General features: G+C 47.8%; 1 protein-coding gene across 1 annotated transcript in view; it reads right to left on the bottom strand.

The window, feature by feature from the left end:
* The window catches only part of LOC124550662 (ribosome-binding protein 1-like), a 57,493-nt gene extending 34,426 nt beyond the window's left edge, over positions 1-23,067 (bottom strand). Inside the window, exons 1-2 of the mRNA XM_047125386.1 lie at positions 23,063-23,067; positions 11,364-13,606 (exon numbers count right to left, since the gene is read on the bottom strand). Coding sequence (XP_046981342.1) covers positions 11,364-13,606; positions 23,063-23,067 — 2,248 coding nt within the window. The remainder of the gene's footprint in view (positions 1-11,363; positions 13,607-23,062) is intronic.
* Between the last annotated feature and the right edge of the window lie 406 nt (positions 23,068-23,473).

Here is a 23,473-nt window from a genome sequence, read left to right as displayed (position 1 = left end):
GATTCATCGTCACCTTTTAAAAATCTTTTAAATCGAGCATGTTTTCTCAAACCTCCAGATACATTAAAGTATGGAGAAACTATCCAAGCATTCCAAACGCGAAACTGGTCAGTGGACGTGATTTTCGTAACCCAGAAAGTGCATGGAAGTCTTTGAGCATCCAGTGAAAGTATTGTAATTTGCATCACAATACTTTCGGAATTAAAGGGCGGGAGGGGTGGGGGGTGGGGGGGGGGGGGGGAAGAGGCTTGTCCGTTGCCCAATGTCTTCTGAATGTATCTTCCAGTTCTAGTTTTTATGATGGAAAAATGTGTTTAAATGTAACATAGTGGTTAACATTAAGACTACATTACAATTTAATTTGTCACTACAACCTTTGATATTCACATTCATCTATTACACCAACTGATAAGCAAATTACCTTTCAGTGTAACGTAGACCTCGGGCTACGCTACGCATCTTTCAACACAACTTACATGGCGGGAGGGTGGTGTCTCTGGCAGCAGTGCGTCGAGCATCACATTCAGACTATATAACGGCTAAACATAATTTCAAAGGTTGCTATTGAAAAACCGAAAGTTTTAGAATTACAGATACTGGTATGTGATAGTATATGCACATGGATATCATGTAATTTTTCTTATCACTCAACCATTACATGGTAAGTTGATATTCCTGTAATGTGCACAGTGTTTATGGAGTTGGACGGCTGTTTGTTGAAAATTCGGGTCAACAGAAGCGTCCGATCCCACGCTTCGGCTTTGACCCGTGACGTAAGGGTGTTGTGTGTGACGTCATGACGGCGCGGAGTTTGGTTTGTGTGTGGCGTGTTTGTAGATGTCGTGTTGTGGTTTGTTGTGTTCTCTGGTGGTATGTTCAGGGTTTTCGTTTGTGTGGTGTAATGGGCAGTTTGCTTTTGCTCATTATCCAGAATTGCTAGTGTGTCGGCTGTTTTTGTAGTGGAATTCGTTTTAGTGAGTTAACGATTTTGTGGGAAGGTTAATTTAGTGTTTTTCGCTGTACATCGTGTGGTAATTTTAGTAAAATTAATCGGTTGTTTTTGTTCAGGAGTGGATATGACGGATAAAATTAACAGTGCGCAGGTCAAGGGAAGTGTTAGATCCCAATGTGTGGCTGTGTATGTTGTTGATATTGGTATTGGGAGATGTTTTTGAGCTACATAGGCCAAGGGAAGTGTTTGATCCTAATTTATGTGATCGGGAGCTGCTGTTGAGCTATATACATCAAGGGAAGTGTCCGATTCCAGATGATATTGTTTCGTGGTATTTGGGGAGTTTTGTGATATCGGTTTTTTCGTTGTTTTGTATGGGGGTGGGTGTCTAAATTTGTTTATATTTAGTTTGCCCCACCTAAAAACACCCCATTTCCTGCGCTTCTCCCGTTAGTGTCATTAGACTTTTTGTGGAAAGTGTGTGTGTGTGTGTGTGTGTGTGTGTGTGTGTGTGTGTGTGTGTGTGTGTGTTTCGATGTATTTTCGTCCTCATAATGTGTACGTACCGACTTTATGTGCGCCATATTGGAATCGTGGTTTATGGTCGTTTCCGCCATATTTGTGACGTCATGGATCAAAGCAGACGGGCGGGATCGGACGCTTCCGTATTTCAGAAAATTCTTACTGCCTGTGTTGATAAGAGCTTGAAATTGAGATTATATACTGTAGAGCTTTCCAAATACTTTCGTTCAACACTTCATATAATTCCTGACTTAAGTGTCGGAAAATTGCGTATGTTGTATGCAACTGTTCATTGAGTCGTAAGAAATGATTTTCCAGGGCAATTCTTGACAGATGCAAGGTATTCATTGCACAGAAGTGTGCTGCATAGATATCTGGTGATAATCCTAAATCTTAATATAGGCAACTGTTTAAACGAGTAAGCATGCTCACAGCCCCATAGGCTACCAAATTTCCTCTCCTATGGACTTTGTTCAGGAGAATTGGGCACAATTTGAAAACATTAGCGTTCATAAATATTTACATTCAGAACAAAACCAACTTTACATTACACTTGCACAGAAAGGAGAATAATATGCATCCATAAAAATATTTTTCCACTATCTTGTGAAGGAGTTGCAGTAGATAATGGAAAGTTTAAAAACAAATCCAAATCATTTCTAGTTACCCAGTCCATACACCCAGCATTTCCTACTCCAGTCCTGTCAGGCTTATCCTGCCTCATCAAAGGCAGCCATTTCATATACCAGCTCTGCTCAAATTGTTGCACACCTTTTTAAATCGGTATGACAACCAACCACCTGCCAACCAGAATGAATGTCTTTCAAACTCTGGCCGAGAACTTAGTTTACCACCCAGTGGCACAACATGCATCTGAGCACTATGTGCTAGATTTCAATGACTCCCTAACAACTTGGGCCATCTGCATCTTTGTCACCACCAGCTTTTCTGTGCTACATGGATGGGAGTTATCCTTGCAGCACACCCTTCACTTCAACTGTCTCATCTTCAATCACCATTAATTCACTGCTGCCACACCCTCTACAACAGTTTCACTTTTCTCTATCCTGTCAACCGCTCCCAACCAATATCACCAACACACGTCACATGACAGTGGCTCCGACACATGTTCATTATGTGCCCAGCCTGTATCACCTCCCCTCCCTCCCCCCCACATTCCTAGCCAAGCCATCAAAGTGGCAGCATCCATCTGAGTCAATAGTTATCCAGTCACATATTTTACAAAAGCATTCTCTAGAGTGAGAATTGCAGGGATTTTCAGTAGTGGGCCAGTCAGGCTGTATATTTTTATTTTTTTACCAGTACTATCAGCTCTGTAAATTACATTGATATCCGTAAAGAACTGTTGTTAAATTGGAAAATAGTCCACTTTTGCATCACATGCAGATGGTTTCAGATGGTTTCAGAAGAGGTGCTATGGCACCAAAATGGAGCATCCTTGCATTATGAAGTTATTGTGAGGGCCTTCTTAAATGAAAAGTTCAGATGGGGTACTAATGAATGGCCTCAGTTTCCCAGATATCACTTCCATGGATCTTTGAGTCTAGGGTATACTAAAAAAATGTTTATTGCATCAGGATTGATCATGTTGAGCACTTGAAGGAACAAATAGTCAGCTTATCATACTTCCCCATACTTCCCTAATCCGATCAGACCGATGACCTCGCTGTCTGGTCTCCTTCCCCAAACAACCCAACCACCTACCTAATTGCCGGTATGTCCACCTTTGCCACAGCTAAGTGGCTATGTGTTTCAGCATGCAAGCATTGAGGCCTTGGTAGGTCACTGGAAGGAGTTGGTATCACATCTGCACACATGTTACCTAATTCTCATAAATTGTCTGGAGGGGCCAATGACCTATGATTCCATGTCCAATTATATCCCTGAATTGTTAGATATGGCACTCTTGGAGCTAATCACATCAATTGGAGCTCACCACTGTGTTCCTCGAATCACTTCATCACATTCCTGGCCTTGTAACGTGCTGGATTATCTTGTTGAAAAATGCAAAAGTCAACAGGAAACACAATCATCACAAAGGGGTGTAAATTATCCACAATCCACAGCCAGTCTGCAATATTCTTTGGCCATCACGGTGCCTTTCACCAGTTCAACTGGACCTACGGATGCCCATGTGAACGTTCCCCAGAGTGCAGTGGAGCTGCTGCCTGCTCGTTTCTGTTCTGCAGTACAGGTGTCAAGGAGCTGTTGCCCTGGAAGACAACCAATTTGCATCGTACCATTGGCAAGATGGAGGAGGTATCGGGATTCATCAGACTGTGGAACACTCCGCCACACTGCCAGTGTCCAGTGCCAATAGTCATGTGTCCATTTCAGTCGTAGTTGGTGATATTGTGGTGATATCATTGGCATGTGTGTGGGTTGTGAGCCGCATAGGAGCATTTGGTGCACTGTGTGTTAGGACACACTTGTGCTCTGCCCAGCATTAAAGTCTAATGTTAGTTCCGCCACAGTTCACCGCTTATCCTGTGTTACCGGTCTGCCGATCTTACAACCCCTTGATGTCTGGATGCGGTTCCCCCTTGATTCCAGTCTGGATTTAGAGTGCACCATTCTGCAGATGACCACCTTATCACTTTATCAACCCACGTCATGAAGGGTGTTCCGCAGAAATACCAGACTGGCTGTGTGTTTAGATTTGAAGAATGCCTAAGACACCTGCTAGAGAACTGGTATCCTCCATATCTTTACATGTGGGGCTTCTGTGGCTGCAGCCCCATTTAGTCAGGACTTTTTAAAAGACAAGAGTTTTCAAGGTATGTGTTTGTTCTGCCTTGTCGGACATCTTTATCCAAGAAAGCTGTGTGCCTGGGGGTTCTGTCCTGAGTGTTGTCCTCTTTGCTATTATGCCCTGCCTCCTGCCGACAGTATTTGGCTACCTTTTCGATGATGATTTGCCATCTATAGCAGTTCTCCACAAACTCCTCTCCTTGAGTGGCATCTTCAGCAATTTGTCTTTACTTGTGGAGCATTGCCAATGGCTTTTGCACTTCTGCTGACAAAACCGTTTGTATGAATTTCTGGCAGTGAAACTGTTTTCTTCCACAGTCTTTAGGTCTTGGGCTGTTGCTCTTCTGTTTGTTGAAACATGGTCCTCCCATGTCTCTTACCTGGCAGCCCACTTTATGCAGTCCCTCAATGTCCTACATGTCCTCAGTGGTACTTCCTGTGAGTTGATCAAACCACCCTCCTCCTGTTTGTACAGGTACCTTCTCCGTTTGAAACTAGACTATGGGTTTTTTGTTTATCCATTCCTCTTACACTGTCTTAATACTATCCACCATTGTGGCATCTCTTTGGCCACTGGCACCTTTTACACTAGTCTGGTTGAGAGTCTGGATGCAGAAACTGCTCAACTGCTGAACTACTGCTATCATACTGCCATGACTTTCTACTCATAAGGGAACTTCTCCATTGCACCCCTCTCTGATTTAGTTATAAGTTGGCACAGTGGATAGGCCTTGAAAACTGAACACAGATCAATCGAGAAAACAGGAAGAAGTTGTATGGAACTATGAAAAAATAAGCAAAATATACAAACTGAGTAGTCAATGCGCAAGATAGATACCATCAAGGATAGTCTGAGCTCCAGAGTGCCGTGGTCCTGTGGTTAGCGTGAGCAGCTGCGGAACGAAAGGTCCTTGGTTCAAGTCTTCCCTCAAGTGAAAAATTTACTTTATTTATTTTCGCAAAGTTATGATCTGTCCGTTCGTTCATTGACGTCTCTGTTCACTGTAATAAGTTTAGTGTCTGTGTTTTGCGACCGCACCGCAAAACCGTGCGATTAGTAGACGAAAGGACGTGCCTCTCCAATGGGAACCGAAAACATTTGGTTGCAAGGTCATAGGTCAACAGATTCCTCCACAGGAAAACACGTCTGATATATTCTATACGACACTGGTGACAGCGTGTGCGTCAGATGACAGGAATATGTTGTTGACCCACCTAACTTGTACACTTGGCAAATGGGTAAAAAGATTCTACTACCTTGCCCGATTTAGGTTTTCTTGTGGTTGTGATAATCACTCCCAAGAAAGTGATGAAAACATAAGAGTTTCACATAAACTGCAACAAATGAATGCATCAGTTTCACAGTCGCACAGTTTTCCCTGTGCTCTGTCAAAACATATGTTTTTAACGTTTTCAAATTTTTCCATGTGTAGACTGTCAAATCTTGCTGTGTCCAAGCAAATCTGAATATTGCCTGGAATTTTGGAGAGTGAAGTTGATTGTGTGTGTGCCTGAACTTTGATAATTGTCTGAAAATAAAAAATTAAACTTTTCACTCAAGGGGAGACTTGAACCAAGAACCTTCCGTTCCGCAGCTGCTCACGCTAACTATGGGACGATGGCGCTCCTGAGCTCACATTATCATGGATGTTGCCCATGTTGCACATTGACTACTCAGTTTGTATTTTTTGCTTATTTTTTCATAGTTCCACACAACTTCTTCCTGTTTTCTCGATTGATCTGTGTTCAGTTTTTCAAGGCCTATCCACTGTGCCAGCTTATAACTAAATCTGAGGGAGGTGCGATGGGTACCCATGCCATTTGTCTACCATGCATGGCCACCTATCCTATACTTCCTCCTTTGAGGACTCCTTTGATCACCAGTATGCAGCGTGTCCCTCTTATGTTACCTCCTGGAGTTCACTTTCGGTTGTTGCTCTGACGGCTTAACTTCACGCTACCTGCCACTTTCCTGGGGGTGTGAACCCTTCACCACTGTGGCTTCGTGTGGCAGCCCATGTTCACCTTGTCCTTCATTCGCTTTCTAAGGAGACTACTCCAGCCTCACTCTATTGCTTTAAGTTTCGCGACATTAACATGGAACTTCGCGATACTACCTTTGTGTACACTGATGGCTCTCGGACTGTGGTGTCTGGTGTGCCTTAGTCATTGTCACCGACGTTTCTCGGTAATGGCTTCTGGAACTCTTCTCGGTATTTACAGCAGAGCTCTTTGCCATGCATCAGGCCCCACAGTATACAGGGTGTTACAAAAAGAAGTCTGAGAGTATTTTGCCTGTCTCATACATCTTGCTCACCAGATGGTAGAGTTTCGTCAGGACTGGCTCTCCCAAGGCTGTCAGTAGTTCTAATGGAATGTTGTCTACTCCGGGGGCCTTGTTTTGACTCAGGTCTTTCAGTGCTCTGTCACTCTCTTCCTGCAGTATCGTATCTCCAATTCAATCTTCATCTACCACCTTTTCCATTTCCATAGTATTGTCCTCAAGAACATCGCCCCTGTATAGACCCTCTATACAGGGTGTTACAAAAAGGTACGGCCAAACTTTCAGGAAACATTCCTCACACACAAAGAAAGAAAATGTTATGTGGACATGTGTCCGGAAACACTTAATTTCCATGTTAGAGCTCATTTTAGTTTCGCCAGTATGTACTGTACTTCCTGGATTCACTGCCAGTTGGCCCAGTTGAAGGAAGGTAATGTTGACTTCGGTGCTTGTGTTGACATGAAACTCATTGCTCTACAGTACTAGCATCAAGCACATCAGTACGTAGCATCAACAGGTTAGTGTTCATCACGAACGTGGTTTTGCAGTCAGTGCAATGTTTGCAAATGCAGAGTTGGCAGATGCCCATTTGATGTATGGATTAGCACGGGGCAATAGCCATGGCGCAGTACATTTGTATTTAGACAGATTTCAAGAACGAAGGTGTCTCAACAGGAAGACGTTCGAAGCAATTGATCAGCGTCTTAGGGAGCACGGAACATTCCAGCCTATGACTCGCAACTGGGGAAGATGTAGAATGACGAGGACACCCGCAATGGATGAGGCAATTCTTCGTGCAGTTGATGATAACCCTGATGTCAGCGTCAGAGAAGTTGCTGCTGTACGAGGTAACGTTGACCACGTCACTGCATGGAGAGTGCTACGGGAGAACCAGTTGTTTCCGTACAATGTACAGCGTGTGCAGGCACTATCAGCAGCTGATTGGCCTCCACGGGTACACTTCTGTGAATGGTTAATCCAACAATGTGTCAATCCTCATTTCAGTGCAAATGTTCTCTTTACAGATGAGGTTTCATTCCAACATGATCAAATTGTAAATTTTCACAATCACCATGTGTGGGCTGACGAGAATCCGCATGCAATTGTGCAATATCGTCATCAACACAATTTTCTGTGAACATTTGGGCAGGCATTGTTGATGTCTTGATTGGGCTCCATGTTCTTCCACCTACGCTCAATGGAGCACGTTATCATGATTGCATATGAGATACTGTACCTGTGCTGCTAGTACATGTGCCTTTACAAGTACGACACCTGTGGTTCATGCACGATGGAGCTCTTGCACATTTCAGTCGAAGTGTTCATACGCTTCTCAACAACAGATTCGGTGACCGATGGATTGGTAGAGGCGGACCAATTCCATGGCCTCCACGCTCTCCTGACCTCAACCCTCTTGACTTTCATTTATGGGGGCATTTGAAAGCTCTAGTCTACTCAACGCTGGTAGCAAATGTAGAGACTCTTCCTGCTCGTATTGTGGATGGCTGTGATACAATACGCCATTCTCCATGGCTGCATCAGCGCATCAGGGATTCCATGCGATGGAGGGTGGATGCATGTATCCTCACTAACGGAGGACATGTTGAACATTTCCTGTGACAGTGTTCGAAGTCATGCTGGTACGTTCTGTTGCTGTGCGTTCCCATTCCACGATTAATGTGATTTGAAGAGAAGTAATAAAATGAGCTCTAACATGGAAAGTAAGTGTTTCCAGACACATGTTCACAACATATTTTCTTTCTTTGTGTGTGAGGAATGTTTCCTGAAAGTTTGGCTGTACCCTTTTGTAACACCCTGTATACAGTGACACATGCTTTTCAATTTAATCATCTACTCACACTCAGTGCCCTTCAGAGCCTCTGGCTGTACAGTGTCCATCCCTTAGTGCAATTGGTCCAGGAAAGTGGACACTTGATCACTCTTGATGGAACCACTGTGAAGTTTATTTGGGTTCCTGGTTGTGTTGGTGTGATGGGAAACGAGGCTGCTGATGCTGCTGCCAAGGCTGCAGTCCTCGTTCCTCAGCTCACTAATTATTTCGTGCCCTCTGATCATCACTGGTTTGCCGTCTGTCAACAGGTGATGTCACTTTGGCATCAGCACTGGTTTTCCCTTCATGGGAGCAAGCTCCAGGGAATTAAACCTCTCCCACCAGCTTGGATGACCTTCTCTCAGCCCTCTTGTTGCAAGGAGATTGTTCTAGCTAGGTTGTGTATTGGGCACTGTTCTTTTAGCCTTCACCATCTGTTAAGAAGTGCTCCAGTGCTCTCCCACTTCTTTGCGCTCATTGCCATCAATCTATGATGGTTCACCATTTCCCAATTGACTGCCCTTTTTTAACCACTTGCATTCTCATTTGTTTCCCGTATGAGTACCCGGTGATTTTAGCAAGGGCGATTGACGGTGTTTTACTTTTTATCCAATGTAGCAATATGGTGGAGGACATTTAATCTTTAGTTCAGGACTTTCATTTCTCTGTGGAATATTTTTTGGACATTTTTAGCTGTCTTTCCTTCTGTCGATTGGGCTTAATGTGTGGATGTTTTTAACTCATTTTTTGTTTGTGTTGTATGGTTTTAACATGGATGCATATGACCATAGTTGTTTTTTGCCCCCTAAAACAAAAGGAGACCACTGTGAGCTCACCACATATTGAACCACCATAGCACACCTTGAACACAAAGTCCTTCAGTTTCTGAAATGCTTGTGCCGAGCCTCCAGGCCATCAAAATAAGTACTCAGTCTAACTTGGATTGCGCATCTTCCCCATTCTACATATGGATGGTGTGCTTTATGCTCACTAGGCCTACATTATTTTACACACACACACACACACACACACACACACACACACACACACACACACACACACACACAAAAAACCACCCATTAAACTAAAAATAAACTTTCCTATTAATTTCTTTCGAGAAAGTATATGAATTCCAGCTGACTTTGTGGTCACAACTAACACTATTTTCTGATCATGATCTAATTTAATATTGCAATGAGCAAGTGATTCCAGCTGTCAAGAAACTTGTACATACATAATGTTGTGTGCTGCTTTGTACTCCAGTTTTGCAGTCACCTGTTACATGATTGAGATTAGTTATTGCAGAGAGACTGATGGCTTTGACAAGTAATATTTCATTTGTATTATTTGCAGTGTCATCATAAAATGCAGCAGCAGAATGAAAGGCCAGCCCAAGAAGTGCATCATCAAGATTATATTTTGAACCCAGGAACAGTAAACATTGTCAGGTAGCTTTTTCTGTAAACTTAGCATGTTCTTTACCTACTTACTGTAACAGTTAAAGGGTTGGTGGCATAGATGAAGATAAATGGAAAGCACAGTTTGACTACTGCAGGGAACAAAAGTTGGAAACATACAGTGTTAAGAAGCTAAAGACTAATAGCTTTCTGATAGATAAATTGACACTTTCTTTTAAAATGTTTTCTGAGGCAAATGAAATCATAAAATTGTTTGTGGCTTCCTTTTGTAAGTTCAATGTTTTGGTATTTCTGGTATTAAACTGTCTAAAAACTGCTAACATACAACTTTCCAGGCTGCAGCCAGTGGCAGATCCTACAATGTGGCAGAATGTGCCAGGCCACCAATTAGTAAGGTACAGTACCCTCATAAGACAAGTAGGATTAGTGAGACATGGTACAAGGCCTGTTTGATCGAAAGCTTTGTTTGACAACCTTTTTTTTGCCTATCTATGACTTTGCATCTCCTGTTCCATCCTGGATTTTTCATTGTGTGAATGCTGTCATTTCAGCAATGAGGGTACATAATGCAGAGGGGTAGCCTTTAGACACCAAGGAATTGCATTAGTATTGAATAGTGATTTCAGTCCATGCATCATACCAGAATGATCCGAAAAACTACACAAAAAATTGCAATTTTTCAGCAGGTCATATCTCGGATTCTACTGATAGGAGTTGAGGTGTAAAATGTTTTGGATAGCCCTTGAGTTAGTGTTCATTCTTATACCTATAATAACAGGCATACTGTAGCTGCCCTACAGTACTGGGTCAGGTTTGAAACATTACTCTCTTCCTACACTCCCCCTCCCTGGGTACACAACTCTGCTGTAGATACGTGCGTGGTGATCATGAGACCCTGAGCTATTACAGCAATCTTTCTGTTCTGCGCTGCATACCTTCCCTTTCCACATCCCTCTCCCACTCTTTAGGAGTATGTTTTATGCGTACATTCAGAGCTGCACGCTTGTGACTGTAAGACGTGGTTCCTCTTCTTTCTCTATACAGGAAAGTCTCTGTCCTCCTTTTCCTTGATTCTTCTCTTTACCCTCTTCTCCACTGTGGCGTTTGAGAATTCTTCTCTTCTTTCCTTTTCGTTGTTCCTCCCTTTCCTCTTTCTTTCCTCCATGTGCTTGTCTGAAGGCCGACCCATGCATTCCCACATGTAGCTGGCGAAGGGGTAATGAATGATTCTCAGCCCCGGGTAGACAACTAGGACACATACATATTCCCTGGTAAAGACCTGGCGCAGGAAAGGGTGATTATCCGAGCAGGTACCTTCCCCCCCCCCTCCCCCCCTGCAGGTCCGCAGATTAGAATAGACCCGAGGTATTCCTGCCTGTCGTAAGAGGCGACTAAAAGGAGTCCCTCCCCCTCAAGGGGGTAGTTAGCACCTGCGTCCGGAGACGGACGGCTCCACGACCTATATTTGCGGTCATTTTGGTTTTTCCTTTCTTATGGTTTCTTCCTTCCTTTGGTTGGTTCCTTTATTTGTTCTCCTCCATCTCACTGTCTTACTTACTCTTCTCCTTGCCTCCTTCTCCTTGCCTCCTTCTCCTTGCCTCCTTCTCCTTGCCTCCTTCTCCTTGCCTCCTTCTCCTTGCCTCCTTCTCCTTGCCTCCTTCTCCTTGCCTCCTTCTCCTTGCCTCCTTCTCCTTGCCTCCTTCTCCTTGCCTCCTTCTCCTTGCCTCCTTCTCCTTGCCTCCTTCTCCTTGCCTCCTTCTCCTTGCCTCCTTCTCCTTGCCTCCTTCTCCTTGCCTCCTTCTCCTTGCCTCCTTCTCCTTGCCTCCTTCTCCTTGCCTCCTTCTCCTTGCCTCCTTCTCCTTGCCTCCTTCTCCTTGCCTCCTTCTCCTTGCCTCCTTCTCCTTGCCTCCTTCTCCTTGCCTCCTTCTCCTTGCCTCCTTCTCCTTGCCTCCTTCTCCTTGCCTCCTTCTCCTTGCCTCCTTCTCCTTGCCTCCTTCTCCTTGCCTCCTTCTCCTTGCCTCCTTCTCCTTGCCTCCTTCTCCTTGCCTCCTTCTCCTTGCCTCCTTCTCCTTGCCTCCTTCTCCTTGCCTCCTTCTCCTTGCCTCCTTCTCCTTGCCTCCTTCTCCTTGCCTCCTTCTCCTTGCCTCCTTCTCCTTGCCTCCTTCTCCTTGCCTCCTTCTCCTTGCCTCCTTCTCCTTGCCTCCTTCTCCTTGCCTCCTTCTCCTTGGCTCCTTCTCCTTGGCTCCTTCTCCTTGGCTCCTTCTCCTTGGCTCCTTCTCCTTGGCTCCTTCTCCTTGCCTCCTTCTCCTTGCCTCCTTCTCCTTGCCTCCTTCTCCTTGCCTCCTTCTCCTTGCCTCCTTCTCCTTGCCTCCTTCTCCTTGCCTCCTTCTCCTTGCCTCCTTCTCCTTGCCTCCTTCTCCTTGCCTCCTTCTCCTTGCCTCCTTCTCCTTGCCTCCTTCTCCTTGCCTCCTTCTCCTTGCCTCCTTCTCCTTGCCTCCTTCTCCTTGCCTCCTTCTCCTTGCCTCCTTCTCCTTGCCTCCTTCTCCTTGCCTCCTTCTCCTTGCCTCCTTCTCCTTGCCTCCTCCTCCTTGCCTCCTCCTCCTTGCCTCCTCCTCCTTGCCGCCTCCTCCTTGCCGCCTCCTCCTTGCCGCCTCCTCCTTGCCTCCTCCTCCTTGCCGCCTCCTCCTTGCCGCCTCCTCCTTGCCGCCTCCTCCTTGCCGCCTCCTCCTTGCCGCCTCCTCCTTGCCGCCTCCTCCTTGCCGCCTCCTCCTTGCCGCCTCCTCCTTGCCGCCTCCTCCTTGCCGCCTCCTCCTTGCCGCCTCCTCCTTGCCGCCTCCTCCTTGCCGCCTCCTCCTTGCCGCCTCCTCCTTGCCGCCTCCTCCTTGCCGCCTCCTCCTTGCCGCCTCCTCCTTGCCGCCTCCTCCTTGCCGCCTCCTCCTTGCCGCCTCCTCCTTGCCGCCTCCTCCTTGCCGCCTCCTCCTTGCCGCCTCCTCCTTGCCGCCTCCTCCTTGCCGCCTCCTCCTTGCCGCCTCCTCCTTGCCTCCTCCTCCTTGCCGCCTCCTCCTTGCCGCCTCCTCCTTGCCGCCTCCTCCTTGCCGCCTCCTCCTTGCCGCCTCCTCCTTGCCGCCTCCTCCTTGCCGCCTCCTCCTTGCCGCCTCCTCCTTGCCGCCTCCTCCTTGCCGCCTCCTCCTTGCCGCCTCCTCCTTGCCGCCTCCTCCTTGCCGCCTCCTCCTTGCCGCCTCCTCCTTGCCGCCTCCTCCTTGCCGCCTCCTCCTTGCCGCCTCCTCCTTGCCGCCTCCTCCTTGCCGCCTCCTCCTTGCCGCCTCCTCCTTGCCGCCTCCTCCTTGCCGCCTCCTCCTTGCCGCCTCCTCCTTGCCGCCTCCTCCTTGCCGCCTCCTCCTTGCCGCCTCCTCCTTGCCGCCTCCTCCTTGCCGCCTCCTCCTTGCCGCCTCCTCCTTGCCGCCTCCTCCTTGCCGCCTCCTCCTTGCCGCCTCCTCCTTGCCGCCTCCTCCTTGCCGCCTCCTCCTTGCCGCCTCCTCCTTGCCGCCTCCTCCTTGCCGCCTCCTCCTTGCCGCCTCCTCCTTGCCGCCTCCTCCTTGCCGCCTCCTCCTTGCCGCCTCCTCCTTGCCGCCTCCTCCTTGCCGCCTCCTCCTTGCCGCCTCCTCCTTGCCGCCTCCTCCTTGCCGCCTCCTCCTTGCCGCCTCCTCCTTGCCGCCTCCTCCTTGCCGCCTCCTCCTTGCCGCCTCCTCCTTGCCGCCTCCTCCTTGCCGCCTCCTCCTTGCCGCCTCCTCCTTGCCGCCTCCTCCTTGCCGCCTCCTCCTTGCCGCCTCCTCCTTGCCGCCTCCTCCTTGCCGCCTCCTCCTTGCCTCCTCTGGTCTCCGCCTTGGCGTTTGAGACAGTCTGTCCTTTCTCTCCCTCTCTCCCTTCTTTTTCCTCTTCTTCCTTCCTCCCTGTGCACGCCTGAAGGCAGATCCACGCGTTCGCACGCGTAGCCGGTGATGGGGTAATGCGTAATTCCCCACCCTGGGTAGACAAGTAAGGCACGCACGTACCCCCTGGTAAAGGCCAGGCCCAGGGAGGGGTGATTGCCTGAGCTGACACCTTCCGACCATGTCGATTGGTCCCTCTGTCCGTTTCTCGGGAGGTGTGACCTGAGGTGTAAACATTCACCTAAGGCGGGAGTGCTCTCTGAGAGGGTCCCCCACAAGGAAGGAGTGCACCATCGGAGATGCTGGCAATCTTTGGGGATTCCTCCACAATCGATTTCTCTCCTTCTCTTTCGACTTCTGCCCAAAAACAGAAACTTAACCAGCCACCAGTGAAAAAAGTACTACCGCCTGCCCCACAGTTCCTCGTAGTTTCTCGATCTGAGGACAGAAAGGATTTTTCCTCTGTCAACCCTTTCGTTACCCAGAAGGACGTAGATGCCATAGCCGGATCTGTCAAGTCTTGTACCAGGTTGCGTAACGGTACCTTGTTACTAGAAACTGAGAGCGCCTTTCAGGCACAAAAACTGCTTCGGGCCACACTACTGTACACGTTCCCTGTCCGGGTGGAGGCTCACCGCACCTTGAATTCGTCTCACGGTGTGGTATATACTAGATCACTAGACGGATTGACTGACGAGGAGATTCAGTCTTTCCTCGCTGAGCAGGGTGTGACGGCTGTCCATAGGGTCATTAAAAAGGTCAACAATGACCTTGTACCGACCCGGACACTTTCCTTGACCTATGATAGTGTTCAGCTGCTGTCGCGCATTAAAGCGGGCTACGAGGTTATTTCTGTTTGCCCCTATGTACCGACACCTATTCGCTGCTACCAGTTTCAGCATTTTAATCACACTCGCCAGTCTTGTTCCAATGCGGCTAAATGTCACTTGTGGCAGGGATGCCCATCAGGGTGACTGTCCACCTCCGTCTCCTCTTTGTGTGAACTGCCAGAGTGACCATGCAGCGTCCTCCCGCGACTGTCCCATCTACAAGGAAGAACGCTGTATACAGGAAATTCAGGTCAAAGAGAAAGTGTCCACCTTGGCTGCTCGCAAGCTATTTGCTAGTAGGAAGCCCACGCTGCTCCCAGCGGGGAATACAGTACTGTCCTCGCCTCGCCTCTCCTCGGACTACCAGGGAGGTGGCGATGCAGACATGTGATCTGACCTTCAGCATTACTGTCGTCCATTCGGCCAGTGCTAAGATCGCCCGGTCGACGTCTCCTCTTCCTCCCGTCACCCCTACGACACAAGAACCTTCATCAGCTTCTGCCAAGATGAAGACCCAGAAGTCAGATGCACGGGCCTTCAAGAAGGAACCGTCCCGTGCAGACTTCTTACGTACCTCGAACTCCCAGCCATCGACCAATACTTCCACTAAACGACCTTCCAAGAAGGCTCATAGGAATCACAGTTATACTTCTCCGCCACGGCGCATTTCTTCTCCGGCACCACCCAGCAGTTGCCCCCCCAGGCCATCATCCGTTTAGCCTGGCCGCACTGCTGGTAGCCGAACATCTGGCTGTTCACCAGCGGAGGAAGCTCCCCCTCCTGGCCATCTTAACAAGATGGCCCATGAACCTATAGAACCAATGGATGATGACTGTCCGCCTACTGATAGCGGCAGCAGTGCTCGCTCAAAGCCAGGCCCTCAGCGGCCTTCGAGGTGACCCCTTCTTGCATTTTCTTTTTCTTCTCACGATGGCACTTATTCACTGGAATATTCGCAGCATTCGCTCCAACTGAGAGGACTTGAAGTTGCTGCTCCGCTTGCACCGTCCGCTCGTCGTAGCCCTCCAGGAAACGAAGCTACGCCCATGCGATCAAATTGCATTGGCACACTACACCTCTGTGCGTTTTGACCTACTCCCTGTGGCAGGTATTCCGGCTCATGGAGGGGTTATGTTGCTGGTCCGGGATGATATTTACTACGATCCCATCACATTGCACACCGGCCTGCAGGCAGTTGCCGTTCGAATTAGTCTCCCCACTTTTACATTTTCCATTTGTACCGTTTACACTCCATCGTCGTCTGCCGTTACCAGGGCAGACATGATGCAAATTATTGCTCAGCTCCCTGCACCATTTTTGTTAACTGGAGACTTCAATGCCCACAATCCCCTTTGGGGCTCTCCAGCATCCTGCCCGAGGGGCTCCCTGTTAGCAGACCTTTTCAACCAGCTCAATCTTGTCTGCCTCAACACTGGCACCCCTACTTTTCTTTCGGACACATCTCACACCTATTCCCATTTAGACCTCTCTATATGTACTACCCAACTTGCATGACGGTTTGAGTGGTATGCACTTTCTGATACATATTCGAACGACCACTTCCCGTGTGTTATCCATCTCCCGCATCATACCCCCTCTCCGTGCTCAACTAGTTGGAACATATCCAAAGCACACTGGGGGCTCTTTTCTTCCAGGGAGACCTTTCAGGATCAAACCTTCACAAGCTGCACACCTGCAGAACAGCAGGTCGCACACCTCACAGAAGTCATTCTCACTGCTGCTGAATATTCCATCCCTCACACTACTTCTTCTCCATGTCGCATACCGGTCCCCTGGTGGACCGCAGCATGTAGAGACGCTTTACGTGCTTGTCAACGTGCTTTACGCACCTTTAAACGCAATCCTACAGAGGCGAATAGAATCAATTATAAACAATTACGTGCGCAGTGTCGTCGTATTATTAAAGAAAGCAAGAAAGCCAGATGGGCTGCTTTCACAAGCACCTTCAACAGTTTTACTCCTTCTGTTGTCTGGGGTAGCCTGCGCCGGCTATCTGGCACTCAGGGCCACTCACCAGTTTCTGGCTTGACGGTCGCGAATGACATCCTTGTGGCCCCTGAGGATGTCTCCAATGCCTTCGGCCGCTTTTTCGCAGAGGTTTCGAGCTCCGCTCATTACCACCCTGCCTTCCTCCCCTGAAAACAGGCAGAGGGGGCTAGACCACCTAACTTCCGCTCCTCGAATCGTGAAAGTTATAATGCCCCATTCACCATGCGGGAACTTGAAAATGCACTTGCCCAGTCACGGTCCTCCACTCCAGGGCCTGATTCTATTCATATTCAGATGCTGAAGAACCTTCTTCCTGCGGGTAAAGGTTTTCTTCTTCGTACTTACAATCGCATCTGGATTGGGGGACATGTTCCCGCATGCTGGCGCGAGTCTATTGTTGTACCAATTCCTAAGCTGGGGAAGCACAAGCACTTGCCTTCCAGTTATCGACCCATCTTGCTTACCAGCTGTGTCTGTAAAGTGATGGAGCCAATGGTTAACTCTCGTTTGGTTTGGCTGCTCAAATCTCGACGCCTACTTACCAATGTACAATGTGGATTTCGTAGGCGCCGCTCTGCTGTTGACCATCTGGTTACCTTGTCGACCTTCATTATGAATAACTTCTTGCGGAAGCGCCGGACCGCGGCTGACTTCTTTGACTTGGAGAAGGCTTACGACACCTGTTGGAGGGCGAGCATTCTCCGCACCATGCATACATGGGGCTTTCGCGGTCGCCTCCCTCTTTTTATTCGTTCCTTTTTAATGGATCGACAGTTCAGGGTACGTGTGGGTTCTGTCCTGTCAGACACCTTTCGCCAGGAGAATGGGGTGCCACAGGGCTCAGTTTTGAGCTTCGCTCTCTTTGCCATAGTGATCAATCCAATAATGGATTGCCTCCCAGCTGATGTATCGGGCTCCCTTTTCGTGGACGATTTTACCATCTATTGCAGCGTGCAGCGTACATGTTTCCTGGAGCGCTGTCTTCAGCGTTCTCTTGACCGTCTTCACTCCAGGAGTGTTGCCAATGGCTTCTGTTTCTCTGCCGAGAAGACGATTTGTATTAACTTCTGGCGCTACAGAGTTTCTCCCACCGTCCTTAAGACTCGGTCCTGTTGCTCTTCCATTCGTGGAGACAACAAAATTTTTAGGTCTTACATTTGACAGGAAGCTTAGCTGGTCTCCACATGTCATTTGGCTGCTTGTTGTACCTGTTCTCTAAATGTCCTCTGTGTTCTCAGTGGTATGTCGTGGGGAGCGGATCGGACCATCCTACTTCACCTATATCGGTCGATCATCCGCACCAAGATGGATTATGGGAGCTTCGTATACTCCTCTGCACGGCCGTCCATCTTACTACGCCACCTCAACTCCATGAAACATCGGGGTTCACGTCTTGCGATCAAAGCGTTTTATACTAGTCGCGTCGAGAGTCTTCATGCTGAAGCCGGTGAATTGCCACTCACCTACCGGCGTGATATACTGCTTTGTCAGTATGCCTGTCGACTACTGTCAATGCCCACCCACCCGTCTTATCATTCCTTTTCTGACGACTCTCTCGACCATCAATACGGGTTGTATGTCTCTGCCCTGCTACCCCCTGGAGTTCGCTTTTGTCGCCTCCTTCAACACCTTGATTTTTTACTCCCTGCAACCTTTAGGGTGGGCGAGAGCCACACGCCACCTTGGCTCCAGGCTCAGGTTCGCATTCACCTTGACCCCAGCTCGCTCGCAAAGGAGATTACCCCCGGTTCGGTATACCACTCCTGTTTTGTCAAACTTCATTCGAAGTTCATTAATATGATCTTCATTTATACAGATGGCTCTAAGACCAATGATGGGGTCGGGTGTTTTTATTGTCAGGGCACAAAGTTTCAAATACCGGCTCCATGGCCATTGTTCGGTCTTCACAGCTGAGCTCTTTGCCCTCTACCAGGCTGTTCTTTACATCTGCCACCACCGACATTCTGCTTATGTCATCTGCTCAGATTTCCTGAGCGCCATCCAGAGCCTCAGTGATCCGTATCCGGTTCACCCTTTTGTGCACCGGATCCAACGCTCTCTTCAGCCGGTGGTGGACGATGGTTCTCCGGTTACCTTTATGTGGGTTCCTGGCCATGTCTGTATCCCTGGGAACGAAGCTGCAGATGCCGTGGCCAAGGCTGCAGTCCTCCAGCCTCGGACAGCTTCTTGTTGTGTCCCTTCATCAGATTGTAGCAGGGTCATTTGTCGGCGCATTTTATCGCTGTGGCATGCCGATTGGGCTGCACTTACGGACAACAAGCTTTGGGCCTTGAAACCTCTTCCCACGGCTTGGACGTCCTCCTCATGCCCTTCTCGGCGGGAGGAGGTCGTTTTGGCCCGGTTACGTATTGGACACTGCCGGTTCAGCCATCGCTATCTGCTGACTGCTGCGCCGGCGCCGTTCTGCCCGTGTGGGCAATTGCTGAACGTCCGCCACATTTTAATGTCCTGTCCAGATTTTAATACACTGCGTCTTGATCTTGGCCTGCCATGTACTCTAGATGCCATTTTTTAGCAGATGACCCAGGAGCAGCTGCTCGCGTTCTTCGTTTTATCAACTTCACAAACCTGTCTAAGGACATTTGATGATGATGTTTTTTTAATCCTATGCCTGTCAATCTCTCTCTTATCGTGTTTTCCCTTTTAGTTGCTGTTTTAAACTTGTGCCTCGCGGAGCATTCCTAACGTAGTCTGGGCGCTAATGACCATTGAAGTTGTGCGCCCTAAAACCACAAACAAAAAAGGTACCTTCCAAATGTGCTGATTGGTCTGTCAGTTTCTTGGGAGGTGTGACCTGAGGGGTGGACAATCACCTAAGGTGGGAGTGCACTCAGAGGCCCCAACTAGGAAGGAGTGTGCCATTGGAGACACTGGTAATCATGGGGGATACTTCCGCAATTGTTTCTTCTACTTCTGCCCACAAGAGAAAGCTAGACGAGTCTCAGCCGTGGACAATTCTTTCATAAGTGCCAAAGTTCCTAGTTGTTTCTCAGTCTGACGAAGGTGAAGACTTCTCCACAGTCAACCCTTTCATTATTCAGAAAGGTGTCAACGCAATTGCAGGTCCTGTAAAGTCTTGCTCCCGGTTATGAAATAGCAACTTGTTGCTAGACACAGTGCCCTCCAGGCACATAAATTGCTTTGAACTACACTGCTACACTCCTTCCCTGTCTGGGTGGAAGCGCACCACATTTTAAACTCATTGTGTGGGGTGGTTTATTCTAGATCACTTGACACATTATCCAATGAGAACATTCAAAATTACGTGTCCAATCAGGGTGTAATGGTCGTACAGTCATGAAAAGGGTTCAGAAGGAATTGGTACTGACCCGCACATTCATCTTGATGTTCAACAGAGTTCAGCTTCCATCGAACATTAAAGCAGGATATGAAATAATTTCAGTTCGCACTTACATACCCAACCCTATGCATTGCTATTCATGTCAGCAATCATACCAGCCAGTCATGTGTTTTTTAAGATGAAGGAATCATTCAGGAAATCTGAGTGAAACGAAAGGTGTCTACCTTCTTTGCTGCTCGTAACTTATTTGCAAGTAGAAAGCCCACTGTGCTCCCAATGGGTAAATATAATACTGTTCTCACCTCACCTCGACCTACTAAGGAGGTAGCCATGCAGACTTGCAACCTCACATTTAGTGCCACAGTTGTCAGATTGGCCAGACCAAAGATTGCCTGTTCAACCACTGCACTATCACCTGCTCACTCTAAGCCTCAACCTTCATCAGCTCCAGCTAGATCACGGGCCCCAAAATCGGATGCCCAGGCTTCCAAAAAAGAGCCTACTTGTGAAGATTTTTATGTACCCAGACCTTGCAACCATTGACTCCTCCCTCATCTCTGTCCTGCTTCCAAGAAGACTCATAAAAACAGTTCCTCTCCTTCTCTGCCATGGTGTGTCTTCTACAGCCGTCACCCAGTGGTAGCTGCCCTCGGCTGTCTTCCGTGTCGCTGAGATGCACTGCTGGCAATCGATCAACCGGCTGATCACTGGTGGCAGGAGCTGCCCCTGAATAACCTATGGATCAGGATCTTCTGCCTCTGGCTGAATGCCATTCCACACTGCTGGCTCTCAGGAGTCATCGAGTTGACAGTAACTGTGGTGAGATTTTCTCTTATCTGTCCACCCTATGTCACTGGAATATCTGTGGAATTTGATCCAACCGGGATGAATTGTCAATCCTCTTATGATGCTACTCCCTGGTCGTCTTCTGTCTTCAGGAAACATAGCTATGCCCCTATGGTCACTTTGTCTGCCCTCATTTCCGATCAGTTCTGTTTGATCTCCCCTCTGTTGATGATACTCTGGCACACGGGGGACTTACATTATCCACAGCAGTGGCAAGAGCTGATCTCCATCTCCTTGGTGAGCTCCCTCCCCCTCCCCCTGCCCCCATTTGCTGGTTGAGGACTTCAATGCCCACCATCCACTTTGGTGATCTCTGCATCCTTGTCAGAGAGGCTTCCTATTGTTTGACCTCTTCCACGAAGTGGATCTTGTTTGCCTCAACACTGGGGAACCTACATTTTTGTCTGCCTCCATGGCAACCTACCCTCATTTGAACCTTTGTCAGTACTGTTCAGCTAGCTCGGCTTTTCAAATGGTTTGCCCTTGCTGATACACACTTGAGTGACTGTTGTCCATGTGTCCTTTGATTACAGCCACAACTGCTTTCTATGTGCCCACGACACTGGAAGTTTTCTTAAGCTGATTGGACACTTTTCCTCTGTAGCAACATTTGATGACCGTCAATTTCCTAGCATCGGTGATCAGGAAACTCATGTTACAGAAGTTATTCTTACAGCTGCGGGACGTTTAATACCTCATACCTCCCATTCGTGCCCCCCACCCCACAGTTCCTTGGTGGAATGAGGTGTGCCATGACATGTGAGCAGAGACGTGCTCTTTGCGTTTTCTGCCCTCATCCTGTGTTGGCCAACTAACTGTATCCGCTATAAGCAGTTACATGCATGTTGCCGTCACATCATCTGTGATAGCAAGAAGGCAAGCTGAGACTTCTTTACCAGCCCCTTTAATACTCTCATGTGTGGATTGGAGTAGAATTTGACGGTTATTCGGCACATCCAGTTTCTCCCAGATCTCTGGGCTAACTGTCGCACAAGATAGCTTAATGGATCCAATTGCAATTTCTAACTCATTGGGTCAACACTTTGCTGAGATTTCAAGCTCTTCTAATTACATGCCAGACTTTCTCCTGAAGAAATGAGCAGCAGTGTGACCTCTTGCTTTCTCCTCTCAAAATTCTGAAAAGTGTAACACTTCTTTTCTATGCGGAAACTCCAACATGCACTCTTTTCATCTCGCTCTTTCATCCCAGAACCGGATTGCGTCCATGTCCAAATGTTGCTGTATTTGTTATGCCGTAGTCTACGTTACCTCCTTTGCCTTTATAATCGAATTTGGACAGACAGTCCATTCCCAGAAAATTGCAGGAAGCGATCGTCATTCCTATTCCAAAACCTGGAAAGGACAAACATCTTCCCTCTAGCTGTTGCCCCATCTCTCTCTCGAGTAGTGTATGTAAGGCTTTGGAATGTATTGTAAATTACCATTTAGGCTGGTGGCTGGAGTCCTGAAACCTTCTAACTACTGCCCAATGCAGTTTCCAAAAGCATTGTTCTGCAGTAGACCATATTTTTGCTCTGTCCACTTATATCATGAAAAATTTTCTCAGGAAATGCCAAACGATAGCTGTACTGTTTGATCTGGAGAGGGCTTATGATACCTGTTGGACGACGGTGACTAATAAGCCTTTCTATGTGGTTTTTACCCTGGTATTTTGACTATTCTTTGCACTTCAGAATGTTTTTGCTCTTTAACTTTTTAACATTTGTCACCTTTTTTGCTTTTTAAATTCTGATTCCCAGTTTTGGATTTGACATTCATTTTCCAAGTTTTACGGACGTGCGGGTTGTGTGGGACAGGATGCCTAACTATGTTGCATTGACTCTCGACTCTCCACTATTATCTCTTTTGCACTTACTCTCAAGTAGATCTATCTTTGTATCTGTAATTAGTGTGGTAGCCAGTTCATCATGGTGGCGATGTCATGTATCCTCTCAGTGGTAGCCCCCCCCCCCCCCTCACACACACACACACACACACACACACACACACAAAACACTGGGAGATTTCAGTCCTGAGACTGGTTTGATGCAGCTCTCCATGCTACTCTATCCTGTGCAAGCTTCATCTCCCAGTACCTACTGCAACCTACATCCTTCTGAATCTGCTTGGTGTATTCATCTCTTGGTCTCTCTCTGATTTTTTCCTTCCACGCTGCCCTCCAATACTAAACTGGTGATCCCTTGATGCCTCAGAACATGTCCTACCAACCGATCCCTTCTTCTAGTCAAGTTGTGCCACAAACTTCTCTTCTCCCCAATCCTATTCAATACTTCCTCATTAGTTATGTGATCTATCCATCTAATCTTCAGCATTCTTCTGTAGTACCTCATTCCACATTCCACTTTAGGTTACCAAAACTCTGAGCAGTGGCTGCTGTGGCAGGTGGCCTTTGCCTTGGTGGGTTGGCTCTCACGGGGATAGCCTCCGATAGGAGTGGCATCAGGGCAGATGATACACAGTGAAACGGATCGAACGTAATGGTGACTGCCAATATGCTGTCTCTACAGTCAGGAACAGTGATTTTAATGCAGAGGTTTAAAATCCTGTACTATTCCTGTCTTGGACTGTGCCTCAAGAAGAGTGCCAGGTAAGAAGAAATGGAAGTGGATAGTTTACTGAGTTCTTGGTTTGTTGTCAAACTGATGGTGAATCTTTCACTAGAATGGAGCTGTGGTTTTTCGTTGATGAGTGGTTTGGGGAGGTTGCTGCAATAGAGAACATGAGAAATGGATCTTT

Source organism: Schistocerca americana, chromosome 9 (genome assembly GCF_021461395.2).
Source record: "Schistocerca americana isolate TAMUIC-IGC-003095 chromosome 9, iqSchAmer2.1, whole genome shotgun sequence".
In the NCBI taxonomy this organism is placed as follows: domain Eukaryota; kingdom Metazoa; phylum Arthropoda; class Insecta; order Orthoptera; family Acrididae; genus Schistocerca; species Schistocerca americana.
This window is presented reverse-complemented; position numbering and strand designations above follow the sequence as displayed.